Source organism: Rattus norvegicus, chromosome 8 (genome assembly GCF_021556685.1).
Source record: "Rattus norvegicus strain SHRSP/BbbUtx chromosome 8, alternate assembly SHRSP_T2T, whole genome shotgun sequence".
NCBI lineage: Eukaryota > Metazoa > Chordata > Mammalia > Rodentia > Muridae > Rattus > Rattus norvegicus.
Window position 1 is genome coordinate 82,644,007 of NC_141541.1, and position 23,421 is coordinate 82,667,427.

The following is a 23,421-nucleotide window of genomic DNA, read 5'->3' on the forward strand; positions in this document are numbered from 1 at the left end:
GACCTTATGTATCTTTGAAATTGTCATGTGGGACAAATTAGTTTTAAATAATTTCAATGTTAAATGGTGTATACCATTTTTAAGACTTTTACATATAACACTGCTTCCCATGGAGCAGATACCATGTATATTGGTTCTATGATATATGAAAGCACTTATTTAAAAATATTCCTCTCACAAACACAATTTCTGTCAGTTTGTAAGCTAGTGTCCTAAACATTAGTCCTACTAAATTCCCTAAAAATAATATATAATTTTTAAATCTCTAAATAGAATCCTTATCTGCATTAACAAGAAACTTAAGGAAGTCCCGAGATGCCAAAATCAAAATGGGAATACTATTCCAGGAGACTATAAAGAAAGCTGAAAGTGTGTACCTGGGAACTTAGGCCAATCTTAACCACTCCACAGGTGATTAGAGAGAAGGGACCAATACAGGCCAGGATGAAATGCTGATAACAGCCCAAGTCCATCACCCCTGAGAAACTGCACATGAGGAGAAAATGTGGCCCAAAACTGATGTGTTCCACAAATAAATGAGAAAATGCAGCTCTGTGCCTTGGTTGGCTTCCACTTTAAATGAATGGAGGGAAATAGTTTTGACAGAGAATTGGACACTCTGATGCAGGAGTCAGAATTCATAATGCATGCAGGGGATGAAACACTTAAACGCTTTACAGTGTCCTGTGCATGACAAACAAGCATGTGACCAGTCACATGCTCGAGTTTTCTCTTAAGGAATGTGTCCTCACCCTGTGCCTCTAGGGGCCCTCCGGACAGCATCCAATCCAGTCACCTGCAGTCAAATTCATGCAAAGGACCAGGGAGTCAGGGACAAAATTCAAAAGCAGGGCAACATATAAAATAAGTATGTTATACACATCAGAATATTACTGACAAATGAATCTTACATATATGTGCGCGCGCACACACACACACACACACACACACACACACACACACACACACACACACACACCCCTACACACAGATGGAGTGAGTTAAACCAGTTAAACCAGCAGCTGACTTCTGTACTACAAGAAAGGGAGCCAGAGTCTACAGAATAATGCCTTCAAAATGCTCTGAGACAGAAGGAAACAGTTGTGCTCAGCAAAACTGTCTTTCAAGAAAAACATGAGTCTATTGAGAGACTAAACAAAGTTAAAAGTTGACTCTTTAAGAAGAATATCAACATGGAGAAACTTCTAGCAAGAAAAGAAGGGGGGGAGAGAGAGAGAGCGAGAGCGAGAGCGAGAGCGAGAGCGAGAGCGAGAGCGAGAGCGAGAGCGAGAGAGAGAGAGAGAGAGAGAGAATATAAAGACTGACAGTGCTACTGCCAAGGCCAGCTTGTGGTTATCAGATAAAGATAATTGTCAATTTAAACAGTTATTAAAACTATTAAAAGATGTTAGTCGTGATCTAAATAGGTGAGAAACATGTCATGGAACTTGAAATGAATTCTCAGATTTACAGTAAAGCCTCCAAGGCCAAAAGGGAGACCAAAGGAAGGTGACATACTTTGATGTTGTCCTTGTTTTATTTAATGTTATACGATTTTGTGTCTGGTGGTGATAAAATACGTTGATTGATGCCCCAGACAATTAGATCAGTGAGTGGAGGAGAAATTCCTAGATGTCACTGGGACAATTGGATGTCAGGATAGGAGCACATGCAGACGATTCTATATTGCAGGTGGACTCCAAGAGCAAAAACTAAGAGGGGATTAAAGTTTAAAAATTAGGAAAGCTGTAAATTTTGAAAACAATATGTTAGTAACTTTTTTGTTTTCTCTGAGAATGGAATATTTTAAAAAGAGGAAGTGCAAAAATGTACTTTTCCAAATGCTTTTGGAACTGGAGACCACTGATCGTGCATATTCCTGACTTTCACATGAAAGTTTATGTGTTATGGCCCGTTTTCATTGATTGGCACTGTTTTGATAACTTTTATAACTATGACATATACATTTGTCAGTGCCTCTGGGTAGGTCAGCTGAGAATACATGTGAAGTAACAATGGTGTGGAAGACTTCAGCTCCACCAGTCCTGACACCCAAGATGTGCTCAGCTCAGGAATCCAAATGGGGGCAGCTTGTTGATTTTCCTTCCAGGATGATTTACTTTTTATTGATTATTCTAAGTTCAAAGCATAGATAGATAGATGATAGGTAGATAGATTACAGATAATTGATAGATGAATAGATGATAGATGGATGATAAATAGATGGATATAGATAGATATAGATAGATGGATAGATGTTAGACAATTGATAAATATATAGGTAGATGATAGATAGATGGATATAGATGGATATAGATAGATATAGATGGATAGATGATAGATAATTGATAAATGTATAGATAGATGATAAATAGATATGGATACATAGATGGATAGATGATAGATATAGATAGATAGATAAATAGATGATATATATCTGATGATATATATATACATATATATATATATATATATATATATATATATATATGGAGAGATAGATGTCTCTGCAGTTAACAGTGTGTACTGCTCTTGCAAAGGACCAGAGTTCATTTCCAAGTACCTGTATGGTGGCTCCAAATTGAGGTCCAAGGGATCTGGCATCCTCTTCAGGTTTCTGTAGACACCACACACACACACACACACACACACACACACACACACACACACACACGTGCACATAAAGTGTTTTCTTTTTAAAGGGACCCTAATCTAGTGCTGCTTTTCTTCACAAGTCTGGTTCTAATTTTTCTCAGGGAAAAATCTTTGAGGAAAGAAAGTTTAAAGTGAATGTCAGAATCTTCACTTTAGAAAGGGAGTTTCATAACTAAATTAAAACCAGTTGTCACAGCTTTCATTATCTTTGACTATAACTATTTCTTTTTCTGCCACAATTACATCATAGAACATTAGTACACATTAAGAACTCTAATACACTTATATCCTTTCCCTCAGGTTGCTGATGCCTCATCAGTCCCAAGACCTTTTAATGTCTTGCCTGTGAAAACAAAATGGAGTCACGTTGGCTTCCATGTTCTCCTGTTTGATCTGGAAAATCTTGTTGAACTACTGCTGCCCACTCCCCTAAGTGATGTTGACCCTTCTGGCTCATTCTATGGAAGTGACATCTTGAGGAGAGCCAAGAGCACAGTAGAGAAGAAGACGCTGACAATAAGAAGAAACAAAGCATCATGTACCTCTCTCCAGGCAGAGGCACAAGCCAAGTCCAGTGGAGAGACCCTGCTTCCCGGAGACAGCACCTGTAAATTCTCAGAGGAGAGCAATGGCATTAAAAGACAAAAGAAAATGAAGAGTTCCAAAAAGGCACGTCCTAAGCCATCCAGGAAGGTTGATGCCAGTCTCACAATAGACATGGCGAAATTGTTTCTGTCTTGCATTTTGCCGTGGGGAGTGGATAAAGAGTTAGACAGCCTCTGCACCAGGCATCTCAGCATCTTAAAGCTGCAGGGCCCTGTGTCTTTGGGACTGGCCTCCAATGAAGACCTCTTCTCGCTGATGCTGCCCGGGTGGGATGCATGCAATACTGAAATGAAGGAGTACTCAGGAGTAAATCTGTGCTCCAGAAAAGTGTTGGACTTGTCAAATAAATATACAACCGCTCTTCTGAACCAGACTGGAATTCCCAGAAGCCTGGAAAATCACTGTGATGCTTTGCAACAATCCGATGCTATAGTGTATTTACTGAGCAGACTCTTTTTAGTTAATAAGTTAGTTAATATGCCTTTGGATTTAGCCTGTGAAACTGACAGGTAAAAGTCTTAGAGAGGCCATTTCTCTCATGCAGACATTAAGGCCGTCATGAGCATTCCCTGGGTTCAACTCTCTTCATCTTTCTTCCTTCTGTTGGGAGATAGAGTTAGAACTGTAATAACTTTTTAAAGTCAGAACCCATTTAAAAATATTTTACTATTAATTCTTTGGGTAGGAGGTTAACTATATGTGTCTATATGTTTTAATATTAATTCGTTTAGGTTAGAGAGATGTCTTCGTGTCACGCAAAACTGAATGCCTGAGACTGAGTCTCCAGTTCCCTCATGAAGGCTGAGTGTGGGATGTATAGGGAGGCAGATCTCTGGAACTGGCTGGCCAGCTATTCTAGAACAGTGAGCTTTGTGGGCAGTGAGAGGACCTGTCTCAAAATATAAGGTCAAAGAAGACACTCAACACTGACCTCTTGCCTCTACATGCATCCATATAGCACACACATGTGAATATACACATAAACACAAAATTAGAAAAATTAGACATAATATTAGTTCGTGCAACAAATATTCATTGAATTCACATGTGCTAGGAAAGCTATAGGGCTAGATGTTTAATATATACATCCATCCAAACATACATATGTACTTACATTTATTTATATACATACATGTACATATTTTGCAGTTCATTTAACATGGTGTGAACTATATATGAACAAAGAATCTTCAAAAGATGCTTATGACGCTTGGAAATGTCATATCTTAACACATATCACAACTTGCGCTTTGCATATTCATGTAGGGGTGGTGCAGTTGTCCTTTAGAGAAGGAAGGCACAGCTCACCAGTAGTGGATGGCAGCTGGAGTTGAATACATCATTGTTGCTATGCTATCCCCTTACATACATGATCACACTTTCATCCTGATGTCATTTGTTTGAATTCAGTATTCACCAAATACTTATTAAAGTGTGTCCACAGGTTATGGCCTACAGAAGATAGAGAAAATGGGTTTTGATTGAGGCAGGGACTCATTCAAATATAAACATTCCTACACATAAGACAAATAAGGACCACTGGAATAACAGAAGGGGCCAAGGTGAAACATGTGGTGTGAATGGTGGGGGTGAGAGGGAGAGACTTACCAGCATGAGGGAAGGCCACACTGCTGGTCAAGAACACTATTTCAACCTGCTTGCTGCAGGGTGGGAGGTCTCTGCAATCTATGTGATAAGCGCTCAGGTCGGCAAGTGTCTGTTGCAGATGGAGAGCTCCTGCTCTCCAGTGCTTCTAGTCTGTGGGGATTCAGACAGATCCCATAGGCTTCTGTGTTCTTCACACCATAGTGCTGCTATGATTCTTAATATCCAGTTTCCTGGCGTTAATGTGGAGAAACAGACATTTGGGGAGTTTCTGCCTCATATGCACAATTTGACTCTACCTTCTTTGGTTGATCTTAAACACCCTAATCCCACCCAGCAAAATTAAGGTAGACTTAAAAGCAACCTTTTGTCTTTCTATAAGTAAACATTTGCATGACAACGAAGTATGCTTAAAATATATTATCAGTCTTGAATCTGAAAACCTAGGAGAGAGACTCCTGCATGCCTTCAGGCTAGCCACGTAGCCTGCCTAGACTTTATTCTCCTCACTTACCAAGTAAGCTGGAGAAGGATTGATGCTAAAAGTTCTTTAAATTCTCAATATCTTGGGCCACTAACACCACCATGTTCCCCCACCATCCTACGATTCCATCAAGTGGATACAGGGCAGAGGTGTGTTCTTAATACAGAATCTGGGGTGGAAAAGCTGCCTGGAGTCCTGTGGGAGGAGCCTAGGGGCTTTCAGCATGCATATAATTAAAGGGTCTTAAAAAGACACCACAAAACTATCAATGCTTCAAAAATACTAGGAGGGGGTGTCTCATGCCTTTAATCCTAATACTCCATTGGGGGCAAAAGCAAAGGCAGGGTGATCTCTGGTCCATATAGGAAGTACCAGGACTACAGAGTGACACCTTATCACAAAACCAAACCAAACATTAACTACCCATTCAAACAAACTCTGGAATAAAGGTGTCAGGATGAGAATTTTTCTAAATATGCTCTTCTGAATTTGATCTACAAATGCCAGGGTAGTATGTTTCATTGAGAAATCAAAATAGTGTATCACTGGATATATCATATCAAATGGCTGTGTCCTCACCAATGGGGTGTGCGACTGTACTGAGTTCTGGAGAAATAGCATCCCTGGCCGTGTGAAGAATAATGGGCTGCACAGAACCTGCTGGTACCTGGGGAGAGTTCCCTGGTGTACATCAACATTGGGATCCTTAAATCAGCACCTTGCTCTGCGGTAGCAAGCCCTCTCCTGTCACGCAGGGCCACAGTTCATTCTGATGGGCTAATATTTATTTGAAGTTCAGCTGAGAATGTAGACAGATCAAAGTTGACAATTAAGTTTAGAAGATGATGCTGAAAATAATTCATGTTTTATCCCTATTTGCTAAGGTAGTTTTGAGCATGCATCTTTGGTTTATTTTTTCTTTACCACACTTTAAAAGTTTTACCTTAAAACTTTTTTTTTCCTAACAGACCCTTCAAAATGGAGTCTGTACACAATAAGGTGAGATTCCCTGGAAGTGACATCTTGAATCTGTCAAGCTTCTATGGTCACCTAAAAAATGGTAAGAAAGTTAGTGATAAAATATGATCTGGTGCATTTTTTTCTGTAAAATAAAATAATGGTTCTACAACTAGATGGTGGGTAAGTAACACTGCAAAATGCATAGATTGCATCTATGGGTCTCTAGATGCCCAAGTACCTGAGACTTCTCAGTAGACAAAATGGCTGGCTAGTAAAGTCCCATGTGACTTATTAGAAGATTCATTAGCTTTATTATCCCCACTCCATCCCCAAAAGCTACTATCAGAGAGTTCTCTGGCTACTTTAGAATGTTATTTTTATCAGCACAACAACCTCAAATTCTTCTGAGTCATCATCTCAGCCTTTAGATTGTTTTGATGCCAAGTAGCTGATGGATCTCAAATATGCCTCTCCAAGTCTTAGCGTCCCTGGGACCTCTTCCTCAGTCCTGTTGCTCAGGTTCAGAACTTTGATGACATTGTCTCACTTTCTCTTCTTTCAGTCACCCAAAGTATGATGCTTCTGACTACCCAGGGCCACACCCCATGTGTAGCCTTCATCTTGATGTGCTTGTCACCCAAATAGCTACAGTAGTCCCCAAGCACTCCTCCTCCCCTTGCCTTCTATGCACTCTTCCCATGTGAGTTCTTCTCCTCCCCCATCTCTCTCTCTCTCTCTCTCTCTCTCTCTCTCTCTCTCTCTCTCTCTCTCTCTCTCTCTCACACACACACACACACACACACTCAACCTCCCAGTGACTTTTTTCACTTAGAATACAAGCTACATCATTCCCTTAATCCAAGGCCCTGCCTAAACTGCACACTCACATCACGTCCTAGTTCAGAGTGAAGTTGCACTTACTATTGCCTCTTTATCCTTGAGCAATGTGACAAGTGGGTCTTACGACCTCTGCATTGGCACTGCCTTTGCCTGGATTGTCCTTTTGCCTACTGTCCACAGGACCCCACTTCCTGTCCTTTCAATCATCTTCATTCTCCAAGTCTTCTTCCGGTGTCCCACCCACTCTCCACAACATCTTACCTCTTCCTATGTTGAACCATTCTCCACGTGTATTTTTCCCTCTCCAACAATGATCTTTTCCATTTATATGTCAGTCTCATTCATCATTATATCTGATGCCTAGAAAGAATTGTGCAATTGTTCTGATTAGTGTATAATGAAGTTTGCAAATGAGTGGACTTAAAGGATGCATACTAACTACAATGATGGTTGAGCTATGAATGAAATGGGAGAGTGGATATTAGGGTCCAGCTTTGTGGCTCACTCTATATATACCCCTGTAGAATGTTTTTTACTTTCATTACATTTCATACAAATGAGAACTCGATTCCTGGCTTGATGCACATGGCACCTCTGAAGCTAAGCAGTGGCTGAGCTGTGACACACAGTGGTCCTACTAGGCTATTAAAAAGAACATTTAAGGTTCTTTCTAGGAGAACTTACTAATAACGTCCAATTATGGGGTCCTGGTATGTTCCAAGAATTCTGTTAATGGTATGCATTTGAAGTCTCGCTTGATGTATTAAAATCCCTTTGCATTAAAAGTGTAAGAAGGTTCCGTTATCCTTGGGGGTAGAATGCATGTCAGGATTCCTAAAAGTTAGGTGGATCAATGACAGTAAAACTGCTGATAACCCAAGAAATGGCATTGGCTTGCAGATCTAGCTCTTCCCTCTAGCTTTCCTTCTCTCTATCAGATGCCTCATTTGCATGGGTAGCCCCTGACCTATTGCTCTCCTTCTTCATATATAGAAGTTCTTAATAGCGTTGCCTCAGTTTACATTTTTGTAGGACTAGGTAAAGGATGTAAATTTAAGTTTAACATGCATGCTTCTGTAAAGATAGAATAGCTAATCATATCCAAGGATCTTCCTGCTTCTCCTGTAGGTCTGCAGCTCAGCAGCCTTGAGAACTAGTGTTACTAATAATATTGGTACTTAGGTTCTATTTGTAACCATTAAGATTAAATTAGAGACTCAAGGAGATGATTGGGTAGGTAAAATGCTTTCTGTTCAATTATGAGGACCTGAGTTCAAATCCCCAGCACCCACCTAAAATGCAGAGATGGCAGCATATGCTTTATAATCCAAGTGCTGACAGCAGGGAGATAAGAGGACCCCTGAAGCGTACTGGCTAGCCAGCCTAGTCAGTCAGTGAGAGGCTCTGTCTCAAAGACTAAAGTAGAGAGTTACTGAGGAAGGCACTTGATGTTTAACTCAGACCTACATAGTTACATATATGTACACATGTTGAAATTAGAGACCCACACAAAAGTTGAAATTAGAGACAAATAGGAAGATATTTTTCCATAATGGAGAGATGGGATGAGTAGAGAGGTACCAGAAAAGACTTACTTCTTGACAATTGATTTTTAAAGCCAAACCCTGGAAAGTGAAATAACACCAGAGTTCTCCTTTTCAAGGCTTGACAGGAACCAGTGCCCACTCCTGTTAGCAGAAATGGTGACTGAGTAATGCTGACAAGGCTGGGATGTTTTCTTTTCATCTTTACCCCCGAAGTTGCAATTAATTCTACGGCTCCCTGACACTGCCAAGAAAAGTTGGCTCTGGTCTCTCTATCATATTAAAATTTTAACATCACATTAAAGCATACTGTGCAATGCCCCACGATGCCAGTAAGTAGTTACAGTTGAGACCAAGACTTAGCTTTGAAGGTGAGTCACAAGGTCAGCAAGATTAGAGACGAAGAGGAGAGACAGATCAAAAGGAAATCTCTTCTGCGGCACTTGAGGAGATGTGGGAAGTGTGTGCGGAATGAGGCTGTTCAAATTCGTATTACGCATTCCTTTAGGAGAAAAGCATAGTAGTGGCCAAGCATTTATTATCAACTTCTTTTATGATCTTAATTTGCTTTATAGCCAGTATATTTCTTCCATCACCATTCTTTGACCACTAATATAATTTTATGGAAATATGCATGTACAGCATAATATGTTTGAAACTTGTTTCTTTATAGGATAATTCATAGAAAATATAATTGATAAACACTAATCTCAATAGCTGTTACTAGAATGTCAAGCATGAATTAATACTTTGATTTTTATAGACAGCTATACTTGCAATTTTCCCATTGGGGAAGCCCTATCATGCTACTCTCTCTTCTCCAGGACTTTAGAGCTGCAGAGTGCCTTAAGTGATTGATATTTTTTTCATTTAGATGATTATACATACATTTTCAATTAATAAAAAGGCACTGTTACTTTTTATTAATTGCTCTTTTATGTGGTGAACTGTTGGTCCCCATATAGATCAATTTAAATAGAACAAGGCCTTTTTTCACAATTGGAACTTTCCCACTGGACTTAAGGCAAGGACAGAACGTGCATTGAAGAGGACAGTCTTAGAACAAATAGTGTCTTACAGACAGCATGAGCAGTAGTATTTTGCCTACTGTTAGGAGACGAATGGCTTGGTAAGGACAAATCAGCAGTCTGATTTTACCTATGATGGCTGCTGACTCTTTGCAAGCCTGAGCTCTTTGTATGAGGACTGGAGAGACAGAAAAATCTGGCATGTTTGTCCTAGCTTGGCAAAGAGGTAGAAACATGACTTAAGTATAAAAATAAGTGTGTTTTGACAAGCGTCTGTGTTTGTCTGAGTGTTCTGTCTGTATCTGAAAGTCCTCTGAGTTATTTTTGCAGTGTCTTACTGGCTGCCCATCCGCATCCTTACAACTGCTAAATCATATTCCTTGAATGCCTGAACCTGAGCATTGGTGTTTGTGAAACAAGCATCCCTAGGTGATATTCATGAAGAGACAGCATCAGGGACTGACCATGGGCTGCATTAATAGAATGTGTACTCTGCATTTCTAGGTAGACATGAGTGTCACACACCTGAGGCTGACCTTTCTCTTTTGAAGCTAATCTCCTGCTGGAGGGACCAATCTGTACAGGTAGGACATCATCCGCCTGCCTTATGTCACCAGAGGAGATTCCCACTACTGAGGTTCACTGAATCTCCATCTTCCCTGAAAACTCAAGTAGGCAGTTATTCTTATCCTGCAAGATGGCTTTCTAGAACATTCTCTTCACCCAGCCTAAGGTAGAGACAGGAGTCTGATAAACCATATTGATGTAGATAAGGATTCAGGATGGTGGGAGCAGGGAAGAGTGGCAGGGCTGGGGGTGTGACCTCAACCTGGAAGAGGTAACCCGTTGTCTGATGGGAATTCTTTATGAAGCAGCATTAGTTATTATTTGTGTTTTGACTTGAATTGGCCTTTTCTGAGGGATTTGCATACATGAAATTGGCTGATTTAGAGAACATCCTTGTACAATGTCCTGTTCACATCTCTTAACTTCTTTGGGCCCTTGATGGTTGCTGGTAGCTCTGAATGTTGCACAAGTTTTCTGCACAATCTGAGGAGGAAAAGGCAAGATCATTAAACACGATAATTTAAAATCTCTCTTAAGTGTCCTTTCAGAATCTCGTATTTTCAAAAGAATGTAATGTTGGTATTTGCACCCAGATTTTTCTTTATTGAATTTTATTTTGTTGTTATTAGTTTAGAGTTTCCCAGATGTGTCGTAAATACTAACAGCTCTCCAGCCTTCCTACCATCCTGTCCACCCTACCTCCTTCCTACAGATCTCCCTCTCATGTTCCTGCCTGTTTTTATGGGTGTGGAGCCTGTTGGAGTCTGTTGGGCTGAGCTGTTGGCACACAACTAAAGTTAGTGATGTCTCTCTCCCAGAATCTACAAATAGCCAATATTGGTGAGGTGAGAGATAAGGCCCCTGACCGATTGTTGATAGGGTAGGTCTGCAATGGGTTCTATGTAGGTAACTATAGTTGATAGTTGTTTTGGTTCTGGGGACTGACACTTTATAGCCCTTCACCCTACCTGTTGGCTCCTACATATGTCACACTTGCTCTTTTGGAACGTTCTCGAGTCTTAGATTAGGGTGGTGTAAATAACTTCTTTAGAGCTGGGTCCACATCTACAGGTTGGGTAGCTATAAGTCTCTGCATTCATTGCTGTTACTCAAAAGGAGAGATGTTTGATGTTACTTTTCCCAGATTGAGATATTATTTATGGAAGAACTCAAATAAAAATTCTGGGCTTTGGATATTTGTTTTTACAAGATTCCTAATAATTTGGGATACTATTGTATAATTCATGAAAATAAAAACTGTCTCAGGTAACTGAAGCAATACAAGCTGCCCTCTTGGCTGAAGTTCAGCAGCACATGAAGAGTCTGAGAGACACACCAGTCAGGAGCCAACCAGATCCAGTGGCCGAGCACAGCATTTGTGAGAGGGTGCAGACCTCGGCCAAGGTGGAGCAGGCCGAAGAATTAGAGCTACAGTGTGTGGGAACGTCTTCACCTCTGAAAAGTAAGTGAGAAGTCTACCTACTTCCTCTCAGCCAAGCTCTCGTAGAACGTGTTGGAGAGCACAAGTTTACAGTGGAGCATGTCCTCATGAGTCCTATCCACTCCATTTCTGACCTAGTCTATTAATAGTTTGTATCATTACTGAGCTACGAAAGAATACCTGGATTCTGTTGTGGTCATAGATACTTCATAGAATGCCTTGAGGACCTATGTTCTAATCTCCACTACCCTCATAGATATCTGGGCTCAACAGTGTGTTCCTATAATCCCAAAGAAAAGGCAGGGCCCCATCATGGCTATCTCACTTCTCATTAGAAAGGAAAACACTAGGTTTCTTGAATGATCTGTACACGGTGGATATGGGAAGCACCAGGAATCAAGGGATGAGGAAATTAAGTAAGGTGTGTTTGAATGCTATGATTTTGCAACTTACTTGTTTCGCAGCATATTCCTATGTTTATGATGGTGTTTATTTTATTGGAGGCTTTAATATTTACCCATCTGTGCTTCAAAGAGGGTGGATCACTTTTATCTGAGTTTGTATTTTCAGACTGAGTATATTCTGATTTTCGTTGAGTTACTTAAATAAGACTTGTATACCAAATACATTTCAGAGTAGGACACTTTTGTGGACATTTATTTATTCTTATTTTATGTCTATAAAAGTTTTGCCTGCATGTATGTCTGTGCATTGTGTACATTCAGTGCCTGAAAACGAAGAGGCCACTGAAACTGGAGTTAGGAAGGTCTATGAGCTGCTATGTGGGTACAGGGAACCAAACTTGGGTCCTCTGCAGGAATAGCCAGCACTCTTAACTGTTAAGCTACCTTTCTAGCCCAGGACTCATTGTTTTAAAAACAGTAGAGATTTCTATTATCAAATGTATTTTGGAAGCTATTGCCCTTTATTCTCATTCTCTCTATCTCTCTCTCTCTCTCTCTCTCTCTCTCTCTCTCTCTGTGTGTGTGTGTGTGTGTGTGTGTGTGTGTGTGTGTGTGTGTGCATGCACAAATGTTGAAAGGCCAGAGGGTGATCTCAAGCGTCATTCTGTCCATCTTGTTTTCTGAGGCAGCCTCTCTCCCTAGATCCACTCTGAGGCTAAGCTGGTTGGCAAGCACTCTTCAACGATCATCTTGGCCCTGCTTGCCAGCATTTGGATTACAAACACCTACACATATCCACCCACATGTAGCTTTTCTAGTGGATTCTGGTCATTCTGATTGCATGGCAACTTACCAAGCTACTTCCCAAGGCCTCCCTATACATTTTTTACATTACATATAAATGAGTTGAATAACCTAACCTATTACATTAAATAAAGCATTTAGCACAAAAGTGGAGGCTCTATAGATAAAACTTTAACTTTGAACTCATTAGCTGGATTGGAGTTCTTGTTGAGCTCTGGATCGGGGTGAAGGTGATGCCTCTGAGGTGAAGCGTGAACATAATCGTCCCACAAGCCCCACATTCCAAGGCCTATCTGTAAATTAAATAACAAAATGTGTTTTTGCCTTTTTCTTTACATAGAACCACACACTTTCATGTTTGCCATCCCATGGATTTGTCATGGAAATATCTACTGATGAGGAAATTGGATGGTTCTGCCTTTAAGGGCAGCAAAGGGAGGTAGAAGACTCACTCCATTAAATAAGCCCTGGGGGCCTACTTTCAAGAATGTGCACTTAAGTGGTCTACAGATAGTCTTTTTTTTTTTTTTGGTTCTTTTTTTCGGAGCTGGGGACCGAACCCAGGGCCTTGCGCTTCCTAGGCAAGCGCTCTACCACTGAGCTAAATCCCCAACCCCCAGATAGTCTATTTTTAACTAAACTACTTTCCAGAAAATGGACAAGTGGCATAAGAGTTCCCTATAAGAAATTTTGGATTAAAGATGACACTAGGTAAGCCAACCTTGAAATGATATTGTCAAATTCAAGTTCTGATGAGGGCTCGATACATTCTTCCTTTAATTATTCTTCCTTTAATTATTCCTAATTTTGTACATTTTGTAGTTAATGCAATAATGTCGTACTGTCATGATGTGTGTCATTGATAAACAAATATACATATGTTGGTACATGTTTGAATTTCTCATTCTTCTCTAAGAAAGGATCTCAAATGTAGCATTTACAGGCTCAGCTATGTGGCTAAGACTGATAGTCATTGGTATAGTGCCTTGTCTTCTAAACTTTGAGTCAGTCTTTATACATCATATTATTTATCTTTTGTGTGTTGTATATTAGAATTGGAGGTGTCAGAGAACAAACAGGAGTTCTCCATTGAAGGATACAAATCAGAATTGAATAAGTGTAGGTGTGTGAGGACTTAGAAAAACCCTGCTGTCCGCCATTGTATCAACTTGAAGATATGAGAGTAAGGTACAGGGGGGGACTGTTAAAGCACAAGGAAGAAGTTTACTTATACAGGGATTGAGGGGCAAGAAACTTCCTTAGAGGGAAATATCTCTAGTGGAGACCTGAAGGATCAAGAGGAGCCATCCAAGAATATCATTGAGGTGGGAGAAGTCAGCTGTTAGTTACCATTACAAATGCCACCTGATATACATGATTTTCTTTACAGGAATTTCAGCAAGAGTTCTCTGTCTTTTTAGTTGTCTTCTTTTCAAGTCTCATCATGTCCATAACCTGCCCTCCTTATCCCCAGCCTTCCAGAATAATAGTGGCAGTGATAATGTCCATCACAATAGTACAGTTTAGTATGTTCGAAATTATTTGTGTACTTTAAACCATTTAATCTATTCAGACAGATATATTTTCATACCATTATACAGTGAAGAAAACCAAATCAAACCAAACCCACTATCCAAACTAAGAAACAAACCCTCTGTGATGTATCATGACTAAAGAGAAGCATCCAGAACTCACCACTCACTCTACATTCATAACCAGCATCATACCAGATGAGGAAGAAAAGATGTTCACTTTCATCATTTTTCTTCATTATGGTACTAGAAATTTTACCAAGAGATATCAAGTAAGAGAAAGATGTAAGACTTGCAAACATGAGAGAAAGTGAAGTTATGTCTGTTTTCCAAAAGACTCCACCAAGACTATTAGAACTAATGAATGAATTTAGTACAGTTGCAGGATATTTGTAGGTAAATACAAATATCATAGGTCCTCTATACAACAGTAATAAATTTGCTGCAGAGGAAACAATAAAAGCAAACCAATTAGTGAGCACCAAACTATTCTTACTACTAATTAGTTCATTAGAGTATTGTGTTAATAATCATAATTCCTGGTAATAAACATAAGTAAAAGATATCTGTAATAAAAGTGATGAAACACTGATTTTAAAACATATATATTAAAACTCTGGAAGGGGCTAGTGAAATCTCAGCAGTTAAGAGCACTGGCTGCTCTTCTGGAGGTCCTGAGTTCAATTCCCAGCAACCACATGGCGGTTCACAACCATCACTAAAGTTTCTGAAACCCTCTTCTGGCATGTAGATGTATATGCAGCAGAGCACTCATACAGTAAATTAAAACAAACAAACAACAAACCAGAAAGACCTCCCATGTTCATGGATAGAAAGAACTAACAAATTATTTAATAAATGGACTTGAGAAAGTTTTTTCAGGCCACGCAGAAGGTAGAAACTGGAGTCCCTTGCTTACCCTGTACAAAAATGAGTTAAGTTAGATTAATGCCCATAGTGTATGATATGACAATCTGAAACCATTACTAAAACAGAGTGTACACATCGGGATACAGGCATGGATGCTGGTCCCAAGATAGGACTCTGAAAGTACAAGAAGCCAAAGTGATCATTGGCAAATGGGATTGTACCAATGTAGACAGCAAAAGGAACCACAGCAAAGATAAAACCTTAGAAAGAAAGAAAAAATGTATAAACTGTTCATATGACAGGATATATGAAAAATCTGAAAATGTAACAAAATAATTAATGTGGTAGAAACATGGGAGAATTATCTGAATACCTTTTGAAAGAAGAAATAAAAATGACCAGTAAATTACAAACATCATTCACTAGCATTAAATGTCAGAGGAATACAAATCTAAACTATAAGATGGCAGGTTTGATCTCACTTAGAATCTCTGACCTCACAAGGCAAAAATAAGAAAGGCTAGGTGACATGTGCAGAGAACAGGGAACTGGTTGACATCAGTGGAGATCTGAACTGGTGCAGCTTTTTCAAAAAATGGTGTGAAAACTCTAAACTAAACGAAAATTAGAATTAACATTTGATTCAGCTATCCCACTCCTGTGTGTAAATTCACAGGAAATGAAATCTTCATCCTATGGAGGACCCTGCATACCCATGTATAGTTATTATAGCCCATGGCCCAATTCATAATTACTATGGTACAGAGTCAGCCGAGGTTGCTATCTGCATGTGAGTGGATGAAGGTGATGTGGGGTACAATGTCCAGAGTGGAATGTTACCCCAACAGTAAATGATCAAATGCTTGGTTTGTGGAAATAGATGGAACACATGGACTTTATAGTAAGTGATATAGAACAGACACCAAAAGACAAATAAACCTTACTTTCTTTCAAATTTAAAAAGCATTTATCAGTCATCCTGAAAGTAGTATAGAGCTACAGAGAGGAGCACTATGAGGGTCAAAAGGAAGGAAGAATGGGGAATGAGCACACTATGCAATATATAAAATGCGGATGCTTCACTCTTTCTTAAAAGGGGGAAGAAAAATACCCATAGGAGGGGATAGGGAGGCAAAGCTTAGAGCAAAGACTGAAGGAATGGCCCTTCAGAGCCTGCCCCACATGTAGCCCATACATATACAGCCACCAAAACTAGATGAGATGGATGAAGCAAAGAAGTGCAGGCTGACAGGACCCAGATATAAATCTCTCCTGAGAGACACAACCAGAACATGTCAAATACAGAAGTGAATGCTAGCAGCAAACCACTGAACTGAGAACAGGACCCCTGTTGGAGGAATTAGAGAAAGGATTGAAAGAGCTGAAAGGGCTTGCAACCCCATAAGAACAACAATGCCAAGCAACCAGAGCTTCCAGGGACTAAACCACTGCCCAAAGACTATACATGGACTGACCCTGGGCTCCAACTGCATAGGTAGCAGTGAATAGCCTTATTAGGGGACCAATGGAAGGGGAAGTGCTTGGTTCTGCCAAGGTTGGACCCCCAGTATAGGGGATTGTAGGGGAAAGGTGGTAAGGGGGGATGGATGGGGTGGAGAACACCTTTATAGAATGGGAGGGGGATGGGTTAGGGGGCTGATGGACAGGAAACCAGGAAAGGGAATAACATTTGAAATGTAAATAAGAAATACCCAAATTTTTTTTAAAAAAATAGAAAAATAAATAACTAAAAAAGTAAAGGATGAGTTTTTTCCTTTAATAAATATAATTAGTGTTTTTAAAGTATGTGTTTTGTAGTCTTCCCTTCAGAATGATAAAAGAAAAAAAAGGAGAAAGAAAATTCTGCTCAAAGCTGTACTGCCAGTGTGTGCTATAGCTGCACAATTCCCCATATAGTCTGTTTTCCAAGTTTCCAAGTTTGCATGCCATCAGTTTCCAATTCTCCACTCTGATACTCTCCGAGAGAGGCTTTTGTGAGTGAGTGAGTGAGTGAGTGAGTGAGTGAGTGAGTGAGTGAGCGAGCTAGTATGAGAGAGAGAGGGAGGGAGAGAGGGAGAGGGAGAGGGAGAGGGAGAGGGAGAGAGAGAGGGAGAGGGAGAGAGGGAGGGAGGGAGGGAGGGAGAGAGAGAGAGAGAGAGAGAGAGAGAGAGAGAGAGAGAGAGAGAGAGAGAGACTGAGACTGACTCTTGGTATTAAGCTATGAAGTATCTTCCACAGGCTTTGGTCCGCAGTGGATGGTACTGTTTTTGGAAGGATGCGGAAACTGTAGAAGAGGGGCTTCTCTGTATCATTGATGTCAGGCCTTATTTTTAGTTCAGCCCCTACTTTGTGTCTACTCATCTTTTTTTAACATCATAAATTTATAATCATAAGCCAGCAAAACCCATCACTTAATAAGACAGAAGAGGAGGAGGATGAGGAAGAAGATAAAGATGATGATGATGACAACGAAAAAGAAAAAGGAGTAGGAGAATGAGGAGTAGGAGGAGGAGGAGGAAGAAGACAATGATGATAATGACAACAAAGAAGAGGAAGGAGGAAGATGAAGAGGAAGCAGAGGAAGGAGAGGAAGAAGGAGGAGGAGGGGGAGAAGGAGGAGGAGGAGAAGGAGGAGGAGAAGCAGAAGCAGAAGCAGAAGCAGAAGCAGAAGCAGAAGCAGAAGCAGAAGCAGAAGCAGAAGCAGAAGCAGAAGCAGAAGCAGAAGCAGAAGCAGAAGCAGCGACAGCTCTAGACCAGATCAGCACATATTAACAACTAATCTACAAAGCATGGAGTGTACCATCATCAGCCATTGCACGTGCAATACACTCAAGTCTAAAGACATTAATTTGGATATAAATTTATGCTTATGTAGATTTAGTGGTTAAAGATCTAAAGAATTTTACTGGAAAGGCCAACTGGTAAATGTTAAAAATAGAGAACTTGTAGCACGAACATGTTAGTTGAAAGGACTAACCAATAGGTATGTGGGAGAAATAGTAAACCTTTATGTGTATGCATTGAAATAGTCAAGAAACCATCTCATTTATATGTCAAGATATTCATGCATAAGATAAGTAAAAAGTTTTTGATATATAGCGTACATCACATATAATTCTTATAGACACTAGAGGTAGTTTGGGCTTAATGTATTCCCTATCTTACTTTTAGTTCCCGACAGAACTGAGACATTGCATTCTTTAGCCTTTGTACCTAGAAGCTCTGTGGAATACTTTTGTTTCTGGCCTCTGTCAATTGTCTTAAAGATTCCACTGACTCTTGAAAGAGAGTTGTTTTGTTTTGTTTTGTTTTATATTGTTTGTCTAAAAGTTGTTTCATTTCTCACAGAGATTGGTGGTTTCCACTTTGTAAATTAAAATCTAGAAATTTAGTCATCTTTTTAAGTTTGAGCCGTCAGAATCCCAACATGGTGCTGCTGTCCAGGGATGGTGTCAAGAACAGTTATGTATTTCTTTGATAATGGTCTGCAAGCACCATAGCATTGATTATTGTCCGCACTCCCATTTACATGTATTGACAAAGAAAAAGTGATCTAGACTCCCCTGCTGAAATCGATGTGTTTTGTGCTATTGTTTTATGGAACCAAGGCTGGCCTCCTGACACAAGTGCTTCAGAAGCAGGGACAGGGCCAATCTGTCCTTTTCTCTCTCAGCACCTAAAGCATTCTGTCACCTAGCAGTCAGTTGGAAGTGTTTATTGAATAGATGAATAAGCGGATGAACAGTGGGAAATTTTGTTCTGAAGATTCAGCCAACTCCTGGTTAGGAAGAAAGAGCAAGATGGGACAATCAGCTGACCTCTGACCTCTGTGCTTCACCTGCCAGGCTTCATTGCACACTGAAGCTTGTTTTACAAAAGGCATCATCCCAGGGACATGCCCAGTACACAGAACAGATCCACACACTCAGGCACACAGGCACACACAGATGCGCATGCACACGCACACACACACACACACACACACACACATACACACACACACACCTACCTGAACACAGAGAGACACACACATACACTATACACAGAGAGAAATACATATACATGGACATGGGCACATATAGAGACACGCATAAGGACACATAGGGACACACATATATGTACAAAAGGACACATGTGGACACACACAAAATGACACATAGATACACATGGACACACACACATACACAAATGAACACACAGAGACGTACACATTCACAAAAGGACAAACATAGACACACACAAAGGGGCACAAATAGAGACACACAAAGAGACATACATAGATATACACACATGCATACACAGACATATACATGGACACAAAAAGACATACACATACAGGGACACACATAGACACACAGGCACACATATAGAGACCCTCACAGAGAAACGCAGGGATACACAGACACACACACAGATGTCTAGATGATCACTCTTCATAGAAGGTTCTCACATGTTTATCAGCCACTATCTGTCTTATACACATTTTGCAAAGATCTGTAGTTTGATAGAACATGGGCCCCAGCCTGGCCTGATTCTCCTCTCGTTCCTCATTAAGGAATCAATGCTGCCATGTGGGTTCCTCAGTGTTCTAATCCTATGTTACGTTCTCCAGGAACTTCTGGCTTATTCTGATCTCTTGCCACTAGTTATCCTTGTGACATAGAACCTTCATAGCCTGGGAGGCCTGGGTCACCTTATAATGGTCTCTTTATGTAGTTAAGGGTGACCTTGCACTATCTGTTTCTCCAGACTTATTTTTATTTAAATTTATAATTTTAAATAATAAATAAAAATGAATTTATATTTATATATTTTATAAAGTATATATCTGTTTATAATGTGTATGCCATGGTTGTGAGGTGTCTGTAAAGGTTGGAAGAGGGTGTGGGTCTCTTGCAGCTGGAGTCATAGATGATTATGAGCCTTCTCATGTGGGTGCTGGAAACCAAACATAGATTCTCTCCAAGAGTGGTAAATGATCTTGACCACCAAACTATCTCCCCAACCCACCCCTACCCACCCTTTTGTTAGGTTGGTACTTCCTATGACATTTGTTAAGTCACTTAAGTCACTGAATGTAATTCTATCAGATAATACTGGTATGGATTCCAGTGTCAGAAAATAACCTTGGTATAACTAAGGGTAAAGTCCCTTGAGACAAAAAGCAGACATTAAGTGAATTTTATATATATTCTGTAGGTAGCACAGTGTGAAGGAACGCAGGCTTAGTTCTAGGGATGGGTCAGCTATAAGGAAATGACTCACTTGTCCCTGTGCCATGGAAACCCTGTTACCATAAGAAAAAGGGTGTCTTTCCCATGAGAAAGTTGAGAATTCCATATTCAATCTTATTTCTACATTTTAAATGTGTGATGATACATTTACCCATTTTCAGCCTTGGAATGATCTAGGGAGGTTCAGAAGGCCTTATAAAGCGTGTGTTTAAAGTTCAGTGTTAGATGCTGATTTTTAACCGTGCTACTTGCAGTTTTGAATGGAGACCCTTCTAAAACGTTGCCCCTCAAGTTTCACTTATCCAGCTTTATCCTAACAGACAACCTCCCAGTACAGGGCAAGGGATTCTTGTATTGTTGTTGCACATGTGACCCGGTGGCTGATGAGTGGCAGTAGCAGGCATGGTCTGTGAACTCAACTGGAGAACCAAGAAAGGCAAAATGACAAGTTACTTATCTGGAACTAGGAAGAGAACGGAGGTGGCTATTGCAGGATGGCTTCTGTATTCTATCTGTAAGTTCAGGGGCACTTATTCAAATGTGCCTACTTAGTTCAAGAGAACTTTACCTACATAGAGGAAAATACATTGATGGTATCGGAAGGCAGAACTAATACAGATAACACATATTGAGCCTCCTGAGAACAAGGTGCAATATGAAGCTTGCTGACTTGAAGAGATTGGTTTTATATCTTTCCTCTCATTCCCCTCTGCCAATCCTGACCCTTGGCTTCTTTCTGTGCAGTGCCACCCTTAGAAAAAAATCTTTTTAGTAGTCTGAGTGGTAGACACTCTGTATCTGTCCTTCCCCAGTAATACCCAACCAGTTCAGGGAACTTCCTTGTGTCAACTCCTTCTTCCAGGCCCAGCTGTTGACTTCCCAACATGACTGTAGTTGTCTCCACCCACAGAAAAGGGGTCTCTCTCCCCACCCACTTGCTCTTTTTCCAATGTCCTCAGACCTCATATACAAGGTCACCATGGAGACCATGTTGCCTAACTAGAAGATAGTCAGTCAACCTGCAGTAGTGGCACATGCCTTTATTTTCATCACTCTGGCGGCAGAGGCAGGTGGATCTCTGTGAGTTTGAGGATAGTCTTGTCTTCATTTGAGTTCCAGGACAGTCATGGATACATAGAGAAATTCTGTCTTGAAAGACTGAAAAAGAAAGGAAAAAGAGAAAAGACAAGAAGTTCCCATATATTAAGCCAAGTCCCCAAAGGATTATAAAATAAAATCCCACAATTTTCAACAGAATTGTGAATTATCACACAATTATGTGCACAAGTGGCAACTTAAGTTTAAAAACTTGATGTCACATTTCCCAATCTGTGAGATGATAGTAAAAATTGGAGGGAAATAATAGACACAGAGAGATAATCTATCTACACATAGGGTCATGTTATATACTCATGATGAGGTATATAATATAATTTGGAGTCATAGCATTCATGACTCCAAATGTTGCTTAGGATAGCCCATTTTTTCATACAGTATCCAATAGTCACTAATATTTAAATTATCTCTATAACTCCATAACCCTTCTTGATATATTCAAGGTATATCACTTTATATATTAATACCAGAATAGAGAGTGACCAAGTTGATCATCCAACTGATAGACCTATTCATACATCTTTTAAGCATATTACCTCTTTAAATATATGTTAGACCCTCTCCATCACAAGCCGTGATGGAACATGATATAGCTTCTGAAAAGCAGATATCTAAGAGCACACAAGGACAGTGTGGTATGAGACATTAAAGTTCTCATCTCTGTGGGTACATAGAAAACCAGTGATTGTCAGAACATGAGTTTTAAGGTCTCAAGCAGGGACAATTGTGTTATTTATGGAACTGTGTTATACTCAACATGAAACTGTACACGTAAACCTTTTATCCAGGCGGAAGACTCATCCTACCCTGAGGTAGGTGACACCTGGCTGCTTACAACTCCAGTTGTCACCTTCAAGATCAGTCCCCAAACAAAATCAAAGACACACTTCTTGGGACAGTGGATAAACAGGGTATCAAGGCCAGCCTTGCAGACTGCAGGTCTCCATTAATAGTCCTCTTTGCCATAGTTTCCATGAAGCTGGTGGGTGTCTTGTTAGGTCTGTATTATGAGGAGAGCTCCTTTGCCCAGGCCCATGTGTACCCTTCTCTGAGAGATGCTACACTCCAGTCTGACTTTGTTCCTCTAATTCCACTTCTGGAAAGACTCAGCAGACACCAGTGGGGAAAACAGGGGATGTTGCAAGCACAGTGATAGAGGCAGACCACCAAGGCCTGACTGGGATGAGAAAAATGTGGCTAGAGCAGAGTGGAGAAAAACAGGACCTGGTGGGCAAAGCATCAACTAGGGAGAACTCAGACATTTCCAGCACTAAGAAACAGGAAACAGAGAAACTCTATTTCAGTTTTGTCAAATTATCCATATGCTGGGTATCTTCCTTGTAAAGTTATACTTATTTATAACTTATTCATGTCCATATTAGTTTATCTTTTTTCTATCTTTGTGAACCTAGGCTTATAGCCTAGTTTAATTCTATTGCTGTGATAAAACAGTTTGGCCAAAAGCAACCTGGGATAGAAAAGTTTGGTTGGGTTATACTTCCAGGTTACTGTCCATCATTGAGAGAAGTCAGGGCAGGAACAAGACAGGAAGCTTTATGTAGGCATGGAGGAACACCTCTTGATGTTGTGAGCTCACAAGCTCACATTTAGCCATCTTTCTATATATCCCAGGAATATTGCCTAGGTATTGTGATGCCATCATGGTCTGGAAACTTGCCCAAGTGTTGTGCTGCCCATAGTGGCCTGGGACCCTCTAGCATCACTTAATAA

General features: G+C 40.2%; 1 protein-coding gene across 3 annotated transcripts in view; it reads left to right on the forward strand.

The window, feature by feature from the left end:
* Positions 1–23,421, forward strand: part of Wdr72 (WD repeat domain 72) — a 180,012-nt gene that overhangs the window by 91,311 nt on the left and 65,280 nt on the right. For all 3 annotated transcript variants that reach the window (XM_087561192.1, XM_087561193.1, NM_001135719.1), the window contains 4 exon segments: positions 2,956–3,770; positions 6,319–6,410; positions 10,227–10,306; positions 11,556–11,751. In XM_087561192.1, the coding sequence (XP_087417318.1) occupies positions 2,956–3,770; positions 6,319–6,410; positions 10,227–10,306; positions 11,556–11,751 (1,183 nt within the window).